Here is a 14,699-nt window from a genome sequence, read left to right on the forward strand (position 1 = left end):
CCTTATCCATGCATTTATCTCTTCTAGATTGGACTACGGCAATGTTCTATACTCAACAAAAATATAAACGCAACACTTTTGGTTTTGCTCCCATTTTGTATGAGATGAACTCAAAGATCTAAAACTTTTTCCACATACTCAATATCATCATTTCCCTCAAATATTGTTCACAAACCAGTCGAAATCTGTGATAGTGAGCACTTCTCTTTTGCTGAGATAATCCATCCCACCTCACAGGTGTGTCATATCAAGATGCTGATTAGACACCATGATTAGTGCACAGGTGTGCCTTAGACTGCCCACAATAAAAGGCCACTATGAAAGGTGCAGTTTTGTTTTATTGGCGGGGGATACCAGTCAGTATCTGGTGTGACCACCATTTGCCTCATGCAGTGCAACACATCTCCTTCGCATCATCCGTGAAGAGAACACCTCTCCAACGTGCCAAATGCCAGTGAATGTGAGCATTTGCCCACTCAAGTCGGTTACAACGACGAACTGGAGTCAGGTCGAGACCCCGATGAGGACGACGAGCATGCAGATGAGCTTCCCTGAGACGGTTTCTGACAGTTTGTGCAGAAATTCTTTGGTTATGCAAACCGATTGTTCCAGCAGCTGTCCGAGTGGCTGGTCTCAGACGATCTTGGAGGTGAACATGCTGGATGTGGAGGTCCTGGGCTGGTGTGGTTGCACGTGGTCTGCGGTTGTGAGGCTGGTTGGATGTACTGCCAAATTCTCTGAAACGCCTTTGGAGACAGCTTGTGGTAGAGAAATGAACATTCAATACACAAGCAACAGCTCTGGTTGACATTCCTGCTGTCAGCATGCCAATTGCACGCTCCCTCAAATCTTGCGACATCTGTGGCATTGTGCTGTGTGATAAAACTGCACCTTTCAGAGTGGCCTTTTATTGTGGACAGTCTAAGGCACACCTGTGCACTAATCATGGTGTCTAATCAGCATCTTCGTATGGCACACCTGAGAGGTGGGATGGATTATCTCAGCAAAGGAGAAGTGCTCACTATCACAGATTTAGACTGGTTTGTGAACAATATTTGAGGGAAATGGTGATATTGTGTATGTGGAAAAAGTTTTAGATCTTTGAGTTCATCTCATACAAAATGGGAGCAAAACCAAAAGTGTTGCGTTTATATTTTTGTTGAGTGTATTTTTTGGTTTACCGCAGTCTAGCATTAGGGGTCTCCAATTGGTTCAAAATGCTGCAGCCAGACTTTTGACACGAAGCAGAAAGTTTGACCACATTACACCCATTTTGGCATTGTTTCACTGGCTTCCTGTCCCAGTGAGATCAGATTTTAAGGTTCTGCTACTAACCTATAAAATTATTCATGGACTGGCACCTCCCTACCTGGCTGACCTAATTAAACCTTACGTACCGGCCCGGGCTTTACGTTCTCAGGGTGCAGGACTACTTTGTGTCCCTAGGGTGAATAAGAAGTTTGCGGGTCACAGAGCTTTTTCTTATCGTGCCCCTGTTCTGTGGAATGATCTCCCTGCATCAATAAAACAGTCAGATTCTGTGGAGACTTTCAAGTCCAGACTTAAGACGCACTTATTTTCCCTTTCATATGGCTAGCATACTGGTACAGTTTTGTTTTACTCTTTTTACTCTTTTAATTCCTTTATTAGTAATTGGAGCGGGCCGCGGCCTCAACTTTACCTAAATTCTGGGTCTTTTAGTGAAGTTTAGGGCTAGTGGCCGGCGATCACCTTAGTATTTCTCTGTTTTTCTTGTTGTTTAATGCTGGCAAATTATACAGTATTTTTTTGTCTTTCTGATGCCTGATTCTGTTTTTTCTCTGTTTAAGCTGCAGCTCCATCCAGAGATGGGAGTTGTATTTGTGTTGGCGACCCTCCTGTCCTGTGCGCCAATAGCATTTCTAGTATATTCGTCCGTGAATTGTTCTGTAATTTGTGTCTGTATCATGGCCCAAGCAGAGGGTCACCCCTTTGAGTCTGGTCTGCTTGAGGTTTCTTCCTCAGAGGGAGTTTTTCCTTACCACTGTTGCTCTGGGGGTTGGTAAGGTTAGACCTTACCTGTGTTGAAGCGCTTTGAGGCAACTCTGTTGTGATTTGGCGCTATATAAATGAAAATAAATTGAAATTGACTCTAGAAGCTTTTCTATGTAACACTGATAAGAAGAAGCTTAGGAGATCGGATCTCCAGGTTTGATTTTGGCTCAGTTATATTAGCAGTTATTTAAAGCTACAGTGTGCAGGATTTAGTGCCATCTAGTGGTGAAGGTGCAAATTGCAGTGTGCAAAACGGGGGTTCTCGAACTTATTAGCGTCCATTAACAACCAGTAGAAAGTCTATAGGGGAGCAGCCACTGATTATTTTTCTTTTTTTTTCCAGTCTTCTTTTTATTCAAGAGTGTGGTATTTTAGGTTGAGAGCTTGATTTATTAATTAGACTCCAGCACGTTGTCCTCATTCAGATCATCTGCTTTTTCATCTAGTTTTACAACCATTGGAATTCAGCTTAATGGTGTATTCCTGCCACCTTCTGCTCCAGAGTGTGGATCAGACAGGACCTCTTTCAGATCAGTATATGGGAGAACCTTGTCACGTGTCTAGAATAATGATAATGTAGTATTTTTTCACATGTAAGTCACAGTACAAGCCAAATACTGTAAATAAAAAAGCACAACTTGTTGCCCCGAAAATAGTAAGTCCCTTTGACATCTCCCTTGTTTTTTCACTCCGGGTCACCACAGCAGATCCAAAGTGTTGACTTGGCACAAACTTGACACCAGATGCCCTTCTTGATGCAACTCCATATTGGAGAAGGGGCAGGAGTGCGGTTTGAACTGGGAACTTTCCACATTGGAAACAAGTGCACTTAACCACTTGGCCACCACCTCTAACTTATAGCCTGGAAAACACAGTCAGTAAATTTAACTGAGTTGACAGGACGAGGCCGAGACACCAATATATCACCTGCAAGATTGTTGGTTCCCTTTAGGTCGTAAGGATGCCCTTCAAGTTTGTCAGTCAGGACCAAAGAGGCAGATCACTAAGCTCTGGTGTATGTGGCAACAAGCAGCACAAGTTCATGCCTACTTTAAGTGAACTCGATGGGATATCAGACTGTTAAAATCAACTGCAGACTTTGTATTTGCTGGTTTAAGGATAAAGTAATGAGGACAACCAGCAACAAGTTGTCCAACTAGTTTTGATCCCTTTAAAAAAAAAAACGGCAATACAAGAAGTGCAATAGTTGTTGCATTGTTTACCTGCAGATTGAAAGTCTAACATGCTATGAAAGACACCTTAAACCCGAACTCCAAATGCATATGGACTTATCATAATACTGTACTGTGAGAGCCACAGTTAAAGTTGTTCTCTTTCTGCTCCCATTCTAGAACCACATAGACTTTCCGATTGTGGAGGATCGGCATCCGACTGGAGCGAGCTGGTTATTCCACTCGACCACTCTGCAGTGTTACTTGGATTTGCTTGGCTCCAGCCAGCGAGAAGAGACCCTGGAAGCCTGCTGTGGAGCGCTGCAGAACCTTACCACACATCAAGGCATTGTAAGGATCAAAGAGACACACACCCACACACCTGTTATCATGCCGTCGTGACTCAGGCGTGTAATTTGTTAGCTCGAGGTGAAGTCACTCCTGACGCTTTGCATTTGAACTTTGTTTTTTGGCTCGACACAAATTGATCGATTGACGTGGGTTTGATAGTGTTTTGTATTTTTAAAGGTGTCCAGGGTGATGAGCCAAACTATTGTGCAGAAACTGAACGGCATGAAAGTTATCGAGCCGCTTTTGAAGTCAGGCAAAGCGAACGTGCAGAAGAACACCATGGCTTTGGTAGGAAACTTGGCCAAAAACCCGCAGGTGCAGAACACCTTAGGTAAGGAACACATGCAAAACATTAACTACGTCCTGCCTGTTGCTCTATCATGCTGTTTTTAACAAAGTGTCTGTCCTCTATTTAAAGAAGAAGAAGAAAAAAGGTGTTTGATTCAAAGATAAATCTGCTTAAACATACTTTCCACCAAGTGCAAAATCACTCAAGTGTCATCACCAGTTTCCAGCTGATGTAGCACCTGAATTATTTATCTAAAGCAAATATAGTTATGATGATCAGTGAGTGCACCTGTGGCCGTGTTGGTGTTTCAGTGAGGTGTTGACAGGTGCAGTGCTGTCATGCGACTGCACCAGAAACCAACAAAAACCTGATCAGTTTTCCTGCTGTTTATATGGCGCAATATTCCAATAAGCCCTCGAGGTAGGTTCGTGATGCATGCCCACTTTGCTTGGACGCACAACAAAACTGAAAAAACAAAAAAACAAAACATAATATGAAAGTAGACACAAATGTAAGTAACGCAAGTCTCTTCGGCTTCTCCCTTGTTTTGCACTCTGGCTTGTCGCAGCAAATCCGAGGTGAATCTGCACGATGAATTGGCTCAAGTTTTATGCCAGATGCCTTTCCTGACACAACTCCACCTTACATGGAGAAATGTGGCAGGGGTGGGGTTTGAACCGGGAACCTTCTGCGCTGAAACAAAGTGCACTCACCACTTGGCCACCACCCCTACTGTAGACATAAATGTAATTAATAATAAAAAAAAGCTACACCTTTCTGCTTCACTTCAGGGAGCTTTGGTGGCGGATCTCCACTCACGCGCTTTGACATGTTGTGCACAGATCCTTAAACTCTCTCATTTGAGTTTGTTGTCTCAATAGCAGTGTGCCAGTTAAAGTCCTGTTCTCACGTTTACAGTTGTGCATCGTAAAAGGTCAAGCTTGACAACACTGTGTCACGGTTATAGATGTTAGTTGCCTACAGTTGTGACCTAGCGTATGGTTTGGCGACATAACGCGTCTGACTTATGATGTATGCAAAAACAACTGTAGGATGCTCAAAATGTACGTAATTGTGGCATAACATTGACACTTCTGGAAAACCTCCAGGGAAGTGCAAGAGATTACAAAAGTATGACCCACATTGTGACGGGGAAAAAAGGAACTTTCAAATTCTGTGAAAATTCAGCTTCAGATAAAACAAGACTATGGAATAATGGTGGAATATCCCAGTTTATCATTACCATATCCTCTAATAGGGCTATTCCACAGATCGCCGTTCCTTCCCATTTAATTCCGAATAGCAAAACGGGACACATTTTGAAGTGACATAGTAACTTCTTGATCCATCTTTGTTAGTCTCAAAGAAACTTGCTATATGTAGTAGTTGGGGCACCAATTTTAAATCTGGGTCAAATTTTCAAACTGTTGAAAAATTTTCCTAATTTCCAAAATCGTCACTAGTGCGTGGTAACTTCTGGGTGCTTGTAGTCTTAACAGCTTCAATCATGTTTGCACTTCTTTAAACAGGACTTGAAATTTGTTTAATTGTGCTCCATCGGGGTAAATATTTGAAGCTGAAATTAGTTGCGGTTCTGGCCAAGGGCCCGGTTTCTTACTTTTGTTTTTGAGCGGATTGCCAGGTCTGCACTATATAAACCAGCCTGTTAGCCATTTCATCCCATTTTTACACTTTTAGATGGTCTGCACTCGTAGTAGAGTGGTGCCCTGTGGAATAGAGGTGTATGGTTTTCCAAGGTATTGCCAAGGCTTCAAATCCTGACCCTTTGGGATGCATATCCATGAATGTGCTAATGGCGATTAACATTGAGATCATGTGCGTTACATACTTGTATAAACAACTATCGCATCATTTTTGTTGCACACATGGAAGTAGCATAAGGGCAGAAATATATTTGTTTTTCAATTACCCATTTGTGTAGAATGTAATTGTACACATACTTGCCTATGTACTACATGTGATAATGGAGGATTCCACCAGAGCCGCATACCATGGTACCCGGACCGTATAGGGCATTTGGCTTTGCATGAAGGGTTGTAAGATTTTACTGAGTGACTTTACTGTTGCCACCTGTTCACACAAGCTTATGTGTCGCTGTGCAGTTAAGGTATGGACCACAAGGGGTCGTATTTTTCTGAAAGGTATATATCTCGAAAGTTCATTTTAGCATAACAGCACTCAATATTGTGCAGATTCTTGATTTTAGCTTTGGAAATAGACCCTCGATTGAAAAAATTTGAAATTTCCAAAAAAAAAACTGTTTTTTTTTGGGGGGGGCACGTAAATGCATATAAATGGCAAATACAGTATAAAATAGTATTCTATTCATGATAAATATCATGGTTGATTGTCCAAACATGCAAAATTGTTTGGATGTCTAGTTAAGTGGAAAATGTTTCAGCCCCCACCGTTCATATGTATGTCGCTTATTGCGAATGCACACTGTTATTTTCTGCCGACATGTACAACTGATGCACCAAACTGATGCAGAACACGCGATGCAGCCATCACACATACGCATAGTTAACAGAAAGTGTGTTTCCACTCTTAGAAATCCTTTCAGGAGCAAAATGTTTGGTTTAGTTTAATAACCATTGAGCTTTTTTTGTCTCGTTATCGAAGCCCGTAAGACCCTTCCAGAGCTGGCAAGCATCCTCACGGCCAGCACGGCAGAGGGGAACGAATCTGACGACACTCTGGCTATGGCCTGCCAGACGGCTAACTGCTTGTTTATGAAGGAACCAGAGGCGAGCAAACACCTGTTAACCAACAAGCTGATCAACTCGCTGAGTCGTCTCAGCCAGAACAGGTACGTTTTCGTCTCATGTTCCAAACCACGTCCATCCCTGCTCTTTGAGCAACTGATGACTGACTTTGAAGAGAATCGCACACATGATGATATAATCATGAAACTCTGCAACATTCATATTGGGGTATTGTTCACTTTTGAATTTCGATTCAAGATGGCTGCCATTTCCAAGATGGCTGCTAACAGCAATAGCAAATGTAAAAATTTGACACATCATGAATGAAATCTGTTAAATGATTGCAGTTGTTTATTTTTACCTTTCTGAAACAGGTGTTTTTTTTTTTAATATTGCAAAAAAGTGAAAGCTAAATAAATCAACATTGATGTATGCAAATCTCCCGTCCTGTGCACCAGCATGGACTCCCAAAACTTCACAAACTTTCCTGTATGTCAATTGTCGGTAGCCTGGCCTAGCAGAGTCTAGTCTGCTGGAGGTTTCTTCCTCAAACCATCAGAGGGAGTTTTTTCTTACCACTGTCACCTGTGTGCTCGCTCTAGGGGTTGGATAAGGCTTGACCTTGTGTGAGGCAACGTTGTGATTTGGCGCTATATGAATGAAATAAATTGAATTGAAATACATAATTAGTCAGTGATCGAATGGTGAAACTTTCCATATGTCACAAGCCAAAATGTATATCATGAGTTTCCACTGAATTTACTGTATTTAAATCTTATGTTAAAATGAAATTGGATCATTTTGTAAGGTCTCTTAAAGGATAATTAATGACAAAATCAGGTTAATGATGAAAAAAATTAACAGACTGAATATTCACTCAACCTTCCGAGATATTTATGGGGGGGTGGAATTTTTGCTAGAAATTTGGCATCCATCTTGTAAAAAGTTGGAAACTGTGGATTTCACTTGGCTCTTCAGAAATTTATTTTCATTCTTATTATTTTACCTTAATGTGAATGTTTCATGCTTGTCATGACTTGAACAGTTTTCCACTGTTTCTGTCCTGGGTGTGGAATTGTAACATTGTTTTCCTTCTCCTTAGGTATTTCCCTAAAGCAAGCAAAGCGGCGGCCCTGCTGCTCCACAACGTCTGGTCAGAGAAACAGTTACAGAGCTTCCTGAAGAAGGTGAGCCGACAGGTTGCAGTGGTTGCCAACTGCGGTCTGGGTTGGGCGCGTCTGTTCTGTTACGTTGATGTGAACAAAAACCAACACCTCGCTCAGGTATTTGACAAACAGACAGAGGAAAGTGCCCGGCCAAGGTGAGGCTGCAGGAACCAGGTCAAATTGAAGGAAACCATGTTTGCACACGCACATCTATGCATCACTTCTTAGGCTTGTGGGCGCGTTTTTCCTCCCTGCTGAAGACAATTTCTGAATGAGATTTGACAGTGTGTGTCGGGTGAAATGCTGATTTATTCTGAACTGTTTTTTTTGTTGTTGTTGTTGTTATTGTTTTCTCCTGCAGCAAGGCATGAATAAGTCTTCTTTTGTGAACGACATCACGACGGCGGCGCACAAGTCGGTTCAAGTTGTGGATTAACATGTCTGAAACTCTCACCTGCAAGTCAGGAGCTGAGCCTTCTTTCATTTATTAAACTGTAAAGGTTTTTTTTTTCCTCTTGAAGAAACTGTAGTTTATATGGTGCTTAAAACATTTGCAGTCACATGATTATAGTTGGCTTTTTTAGTTTAAAATGCTGTTTAATTATGTCATCTTGGTGTCTGTACTTTTGCATTTTATAAGATGCTGTCAACAATTTTTCAACATATTAAAAATGGACTATTTTATTCTACACAACAAAACTAACCTTAAAAATGCTCGTATTGTACAGCATCAGTTCTCATGTTTATTTTTCAGTAATTTCCTGTTGGTACCTTCCATCCACACGCTGACGGCTCCAGTGAAAGCAGACTGATATTGTGTTTCATAAAGGGCCAAGAAAGAATCCAAATGGAATCACTGGTGGTATTTAATTTATACTAGGGGAGCTACGACCACTACCTTTGCAACCCCCCCCCCCCCCCCCCAGGACTAAACCAGAACCAACTTTTTTAGGTTCCTTATGACCCTAAAATACAATCAGGATGTTCCCAAAAATAAAAACTGGCCTCAAGCCAGTTATCCAAGATGGCGTCCAAGATGGCCACCAAAATAAGGTTTTTCACTAAAACAGAGATTGAAGCTTGAATCTTCGACTGGACTGGGTTGCTTGATGTGACCTCACATCAAGCAACCCAGTCCAGTCAAAGATTCAAGCTTCTCTACTATGGAAACCACCTGGACAACTGAGAGCCTACACAGAAACAGAGATTCAATGAGAAGACCATTGCAGGTCACAGAAAACTCATTTGTGCCTAAACTAAATTCATTCATGGGTTTAAGATGCAAAATGGAGTCTGAAATGGCCGCTATTAGACCCTTATCATTGAATCTCTGTGATATTTAAGTTGTTTATATGTTGTTTAAAGGTGTTTTAGTGAAAAACCCTATTTTGGCGGCCGTCTTGGATAACTGGCTTGAGGCCAGTTTTTATTTTTGGGAACATCCTGATTGTGTATTGGGGTCACCTAAGGAAGCTAAAAAAATTGGTTTGGTTTAGTCCGCGGGGCAGGGAGGTGCAAAGGTAGGGGTCATAGCATCCCTAATATTATGATTGATCACCTGAAATCATCTCCATCATTATTTTCATTCTAAAGCCTCAGTCCCACCGAGTGAAGGAGCCACGTACCCTGTTTTTTTTTTTTTTGTTTTGTTTCGTGAGCTATCATGGCAGTATAGTGGCTCAGAGTGGCTCTTAGAGGCATTATCTTCAGTTAACGAGGCTCCACTCTGTGTGTGGTGCTAATTTCAAGAAGTTCAAAATTTAGCAACAACAGCGTGGCGCAGTTTCTGTTCGAGTTATTGCGACGGCTTAGAGGCATTTGCGTGGTGATTACGAGTCTGCTAAAAGCCCATTATCCGTGCGCCTGGCAGTTACGCAGGACCTGAGAGGCTATGTTTGGAACGGCTCTCCTCTTGCACACAATTCCACCTGCTCTGTGCGCTGAGCTCTGTATAAATAATGTAATCATTTTCTGCCAAACCTTGGATGCTGAAAACACCTCTAATCACTTCTGGAATCACAGAGGACTGTTTCATCTCAACGCTTTATTTTTCCCTCTTTCCTGCTCCATGTGGAATATATTTTGAACAGCATAAGGTAACTATTTTTAATGTTTTTATAGCTTGATAACATCACGCTACACAGAACTGCGTGGCTTAGCATGGCTGATACGAGCCGTTCGAGTCTCTAATGACCTGTCGGTCGTGGCTTCTATGTGGCACGTGCGGGGTACAGAGAGGCACCTTAGTAGTGGATACGTGTTAAGATGAAAACATGGGTCATTCTTTGAATAATCACTCCACACCCATGCGTGGCTTCTTCAGCCTTCATTATTCGGTGGGACCCAGGCTTAATATGCATCACGGTGCACTGTGTTTGAAGTTTGTCCTGGTTAACCTAAAGCCCAATTAAAATGAAATGTGTCGAACAGATGTTGCGTGCCATATTTTCTACAGTTTTAAGTGTGTCAACAAATCAACAGTGCAGTGAAATTTCACCATTACCACAACACACGTTCCTGCTTTTATTATTCTAACACAAGCACAAAGTGCGGCACAGCGAGCGCGCACGTGTCCCTGCATTGCCACGAGGTACACATAAATGTTTTTAACATTTTTCCTTTGCTGGAGTGGTAATAGTCCAAAGTGGAGTCTATTATACATGAGCTCACTGCTGTGATAGGCTCCAGCCCCCGTGACCCTTGATTGAAGTAAGCGGTATAGAGAATGAATGAATCAGAAGAACTGCTTTTATTTGAAAAGTACCAAGAACCAAAAAGAAATCCTGTATCAAAAAAAAAAAATGCATCTGTATTTGTTTTTCTTGAATGGAGTTTTTCAACGTAATTTGGGGGTGCTGAATCGGAATCTGGTGTTAGTTTTTTGCCAATCACATCACATTTTAGAGATATGAAGACATATTTCTTGTATCAAGCACTGAAGTAAAACTCCTGCAGTCTCTCACACCTCTTTGGCACCATAAATATTACTGCTCTTGTTCACTTTTTGTGAACCTGGTTCGAAAACTATGCATTTGACGCTGGTTTTGTCCATGATTAGTGGCATCAAACTTGAGTGAATGAGCAACTTTTGTGTAATCCATCAATACGGAACATGCAGACTGTTAAGAACGTGATGTGATGATAGAAGAAATCTGAGCTCGGATTTGGATTCAGCGCCCCAAAATAACCCTCAATCAGTTCTCAAAGTCCATGCAAGAATGTTTTTTTTTTTTTAGAATTTTGACAAGTGAATTAAATGAAATCATGATGTGCCTCGTGTAACTTTTTACATTTTGTAAAGATTTTGTCAGTATAATTTTTTTTCATATGTATGTGGACGACTGTGATCCATTGTTCTTTTAAAGTGTCAATAAAGCTGACAGAAATCTACTCTTGAAACTTAATGTGTTTACACGTAAACCTGTTGAATTTTATATGTTCGAACCTATAAAACAGACTTTTCATGTCACACCCTGTCGTGTTTTTTTTTTTTTTTGGGCTGCAGATTTCAAATGCAGCTTTTACTCCACCCTCAATTTATTAACGGATTATGACCGAGCCGTTAGAGCCAGACGCTGCAGTTGTCCGGTGTGTTGTGTAAGTTTAGAGCACATTTGAACTTTGGTCTTTTACACTTTACATCATATAATCCACTCATAAATTGCACTGGGCTCTCAGTCTCATGGGTCATATTTTCTTTTCTGAGGCTCTGGCAGCTCGATCATGTTTTTAATCATTGATAGATTTATCAGCTCTTTTGTGGTTGCAGGGATGACGCGTCGTGGAAATCTCGTACAGCAGGATGACGCAGTGACGTCTGCGCAGTGTTTGTTTAACCACATTGAAACATAATTTGACTGTTACACAAGGTGTGGCTGCAAAATCAACCTGGAGTTTCCCTCAAGTCAAAGAACCAAAATACCTGCATTGTATAAAAAAATGTCCTTTTTACAGAAAATTCTGGAAGCTGTGGTTGCCAGGAGAGTTCTGTAAAAATAACAATGAAATGTAAATACTTTTACATAAAATGCAGTGTAAACCTGTTGTAATTTTCTCATTAGAAGAAAAAAATCTCTGCAAAATGGTCACATTATGTTTAATTATCTTCAAAATGTAGTTTAAACACACATCACCTGTTTTTTCAAACCCTTAATTATCAGTATTTTACTGTATTTGTGAACATTCTCATATTGTACAGTTTTTGGTATTAATTTTTGTGTTTAAACTAGTTATTTTTAAATTCTACAATCGTATATTATTTGAACACATTTGTACCGTTAAATTCAGTTAGATTTTATTCCACATTTTACATATAATTGCTGTATATTCAACAATACTCCATTGTTTTTCTTTTTACATTTTTTATGTTGTGATTTCACAGGATTTCCCCTTTAATTTCACAGACATTTTTTTTTTTTTTTTTTTTTTTTTTTACTGTGTGAGAGGAATAATGCGCTGAATTTGTACTTTGTTAAATGGATGTATTTTTATTCATTCTGAGCATAAAACAGAGTACAGATCAAACAAATTGACTTTTTTGTTTATGAAACAGACACAATCTGTGATTGGACCGATGTCCGCTCATATGCTGAAGCAGGGTTCCCAATCTCCCGGCCCAGGGGCCAGCTGAAGTACGTGTAATCATTTTGCAAAGGTCCACCAGATGTCTGGAATTTATTATTTAATGGAAAACAGTTAAGCTGCTTTGAGCTTTTCTTGGGAGTGTGTTGCTGCCGCAAGCAAAGGAGTTGAAGTGTCCTTGATTTGGTCAAGAGCAGTAATGTGCAACATGAGGTTGATGGATTATTTGCGCCATCTGCAGTAATGCCAGTGTTTCTCAGGACTGGGGTCACTTTAGTTGTCCATGTTATTCCAAGCAGTTAGAACTTTGAGTAATGAATGAACGATTGAGACTGTAGATTTATGGGTCTCACATAGTAATTGGACTCACCATTACGCTTCTCATACAGGCAACAAACAGGATGATGGAAGACGCAATCACTGCAGTGTGTTTTACTGCAAAAAATGCAAAATGTTACCAAATATATTTGTTTAAATTCTTGACAATATCTCATCTACACTTAATATAAAACACAATCACGTAATATTTCTGTTAGATAACAGTTGAAACACAGCCTTAACCGGGGAGGGGGTCTGAGACGCGCTTTGTCCCCTGTTTACAATGTGGTATTCAGTATTCATAAATTACTCATAACCATCCCAAAGACGTATCGTTATCTTTGGCTGCTTTCAGTGATGCCGGTATTTTGTTAGACTCTTTCTCTCCGATTGTTCTGTCTGAGTTATTTTCATTAGTTACTTCATCCAAACCATCAACATGTTTATTAGACCCCATTCCTACCAGGCTGCTCAAGGAAGTCCTACCATTATTTAATGCTTCAATCTTAAATATGATCAATCTATCTTTGTTAGTTGGTTATGTACCACAGGCCTTTAAGGTGGCAGTAATTAAACCATTACTTAAAAAGCCATCACTTGACCCAGCTATCTTAGCTAATTATAGGCCAATCTCCAACCTTCCTTTTCTCTCAAAGATTCTTGAGAGGGTAGTTGTAAAACAGCTAACTGATCACCTGCAGAGGAATGGTCTATTTGAAGAGTTTCAGTCAGGTTTTAGAATTCGTCATAGTACAGAAACAGCATTAGTGAAGGTTACAAATGATCTTCTTATGGCTTCGGACAGTGGACTTATCTCTGTGCTTGTTCTGTTGGACCTCAGTGCTGCTTTTGATACTGTTGACCATAAAATTTTATTACAGAGATTAGAGCATGTCATAGGTATTAAAGGCATTGCGCTGCGGTGGTTTGAATCATATTTGTCTAATAGATTACAGTTTGTTCATGTAAATGGGGAATCTTCTTCACAGACTAAAGTTAATTATGGAGTTCCACAAGGTTCTGTGCTAGGACCAATTTTATTCACTTTATACATGCTTCCCTTGGGCAGTATTATTAGACGGTATTGCTTAAATTTTCATTGTTACGCAGATGATACCCAGCTTTATCTATCCATGAAGCCAGAGGATACGCACCAATTAGCTAAACTGCAGGATTGTCTTACAGACATAAAGACATGGATGACCTCTAATTTCCTGCTTTTAAACTCAGATAAAACTGAAGTTATTGTACTTGGCCCCACAAATCTTAGAAGCATGGTGTCTAACCAGATCGTTACTCTGGATGGCATTTCCCTGATCTCTAGTAATACTGTGAGAAATCTTGGAGTTATTTTTGATCAGGATATGTCATTCAAAGCGCATATTAAACAAATATGTAGGACTGCCTTTTTGCATTTACGCAATATCTCTAAAATCAGAAAGGTCTTGTCTCAGAGTGATGCTGAAAAACTAATTCATGCATTTGTTTCCTCTAGGCTGGACTATTGTAATTCATTATTATCAGGTTGTCCTAAAAGTTCCCTAAAAAGCCTTCAGTTGGTTCAGAATGCTGCAGCTAGAGTACTGACGGGGACTAGCAGGAGAGAGCATATCTCACCCGTGTTGGCCTCCCTTCATTGGCTTCCTGTTAATGCTAGAATAGAATTTAAAATTCTTCTTACTTATAAGGTTTTGAATAATCAGGTCCCATCTTATCTTAGGGACCTCATAGTACCATATTACCCCATTAGAGCGCTTCGCTCTCAGACTGCGGGCTTACTTGTAGTTCCTAGGGTTTGTAAGAGTAGAATGGGAGGCAGAGCCTTCAGCTTTCAGGCTCCTCTCCTGTGGAACCAGCTCCCAATTCAGATCAGGGAGACAGATACCCTCTCTACTTTTAAGATTAGGCTTAAAACTTTCCTTTTCGCTAAGGCTTATAGTTAGGGCTGGATCGGGTGACCCTGGACCATCCCTTGGTTATGTTGCTTTAGACGTAGACTGTGTTTCATAATTATTGTATGGCCTTGCCTTGCAATGTGGAGCGCCTTGGGGCAACTGTTTGT

General features: G+C 40.6%; 1 protein-coding gene across 2 annotated transcripts in view; it reads left to right on the forward strand.

The window, feature by feature from the left end:
* pkp1b (plakophilin 1b) overlaps positions 1–8,237 on the forward strand; it is a 47,818-nt gene extending 39,581 nt beyond the window's left edge. Inside the window, exons 9-13 of one of the 2 annotated variants that reach the window (XM_034165505.1) lie at positions 3,387–3,557; positions 3,735–3,888; positions 6,490–6,676; positions 7,675–7,759; positions 8,100–8,237. In XM_034165505.1, coding sequence (XP_034021396.1) covers positions 3,387–3,557; positions 3,735–3,888; positions 6,490–6,676; positions 7,675–7,759; positions 8,100–8,174 — 672 coding nt within the window. In that variant the 3' untranslated portion in view covers positions 8,175–8,237. The remainder of the gene's footprint in view (positions 1–3,386; positions 3,558–3,734; positions 3,889–6,489; positions 6,677–7,674; positions 7,760–8,099) is intronic. The other variant, XM_034165514.1, reaches the window with a different exon arrangement.
* Positions 8,238–14,699: the final 6,462 nt, after the last annotated feature.

The sequence above is a fragment of the Thalassophryne amazonica genome, chromosome 3 (genome assembly GCF_902500255.1).
Source record: "Thalassophryne amazonica chromosome 3, fThaAma1.1, whole genome shotgun sequence".
In the NCBI taxonomy this organism is placed as follows: Eukaryota; Metazoa; Chordata; class Actinopteri; order Batrachoidiformes; family Batrachoididae; genus Thalassophryne; species Thalassophryne amazonica.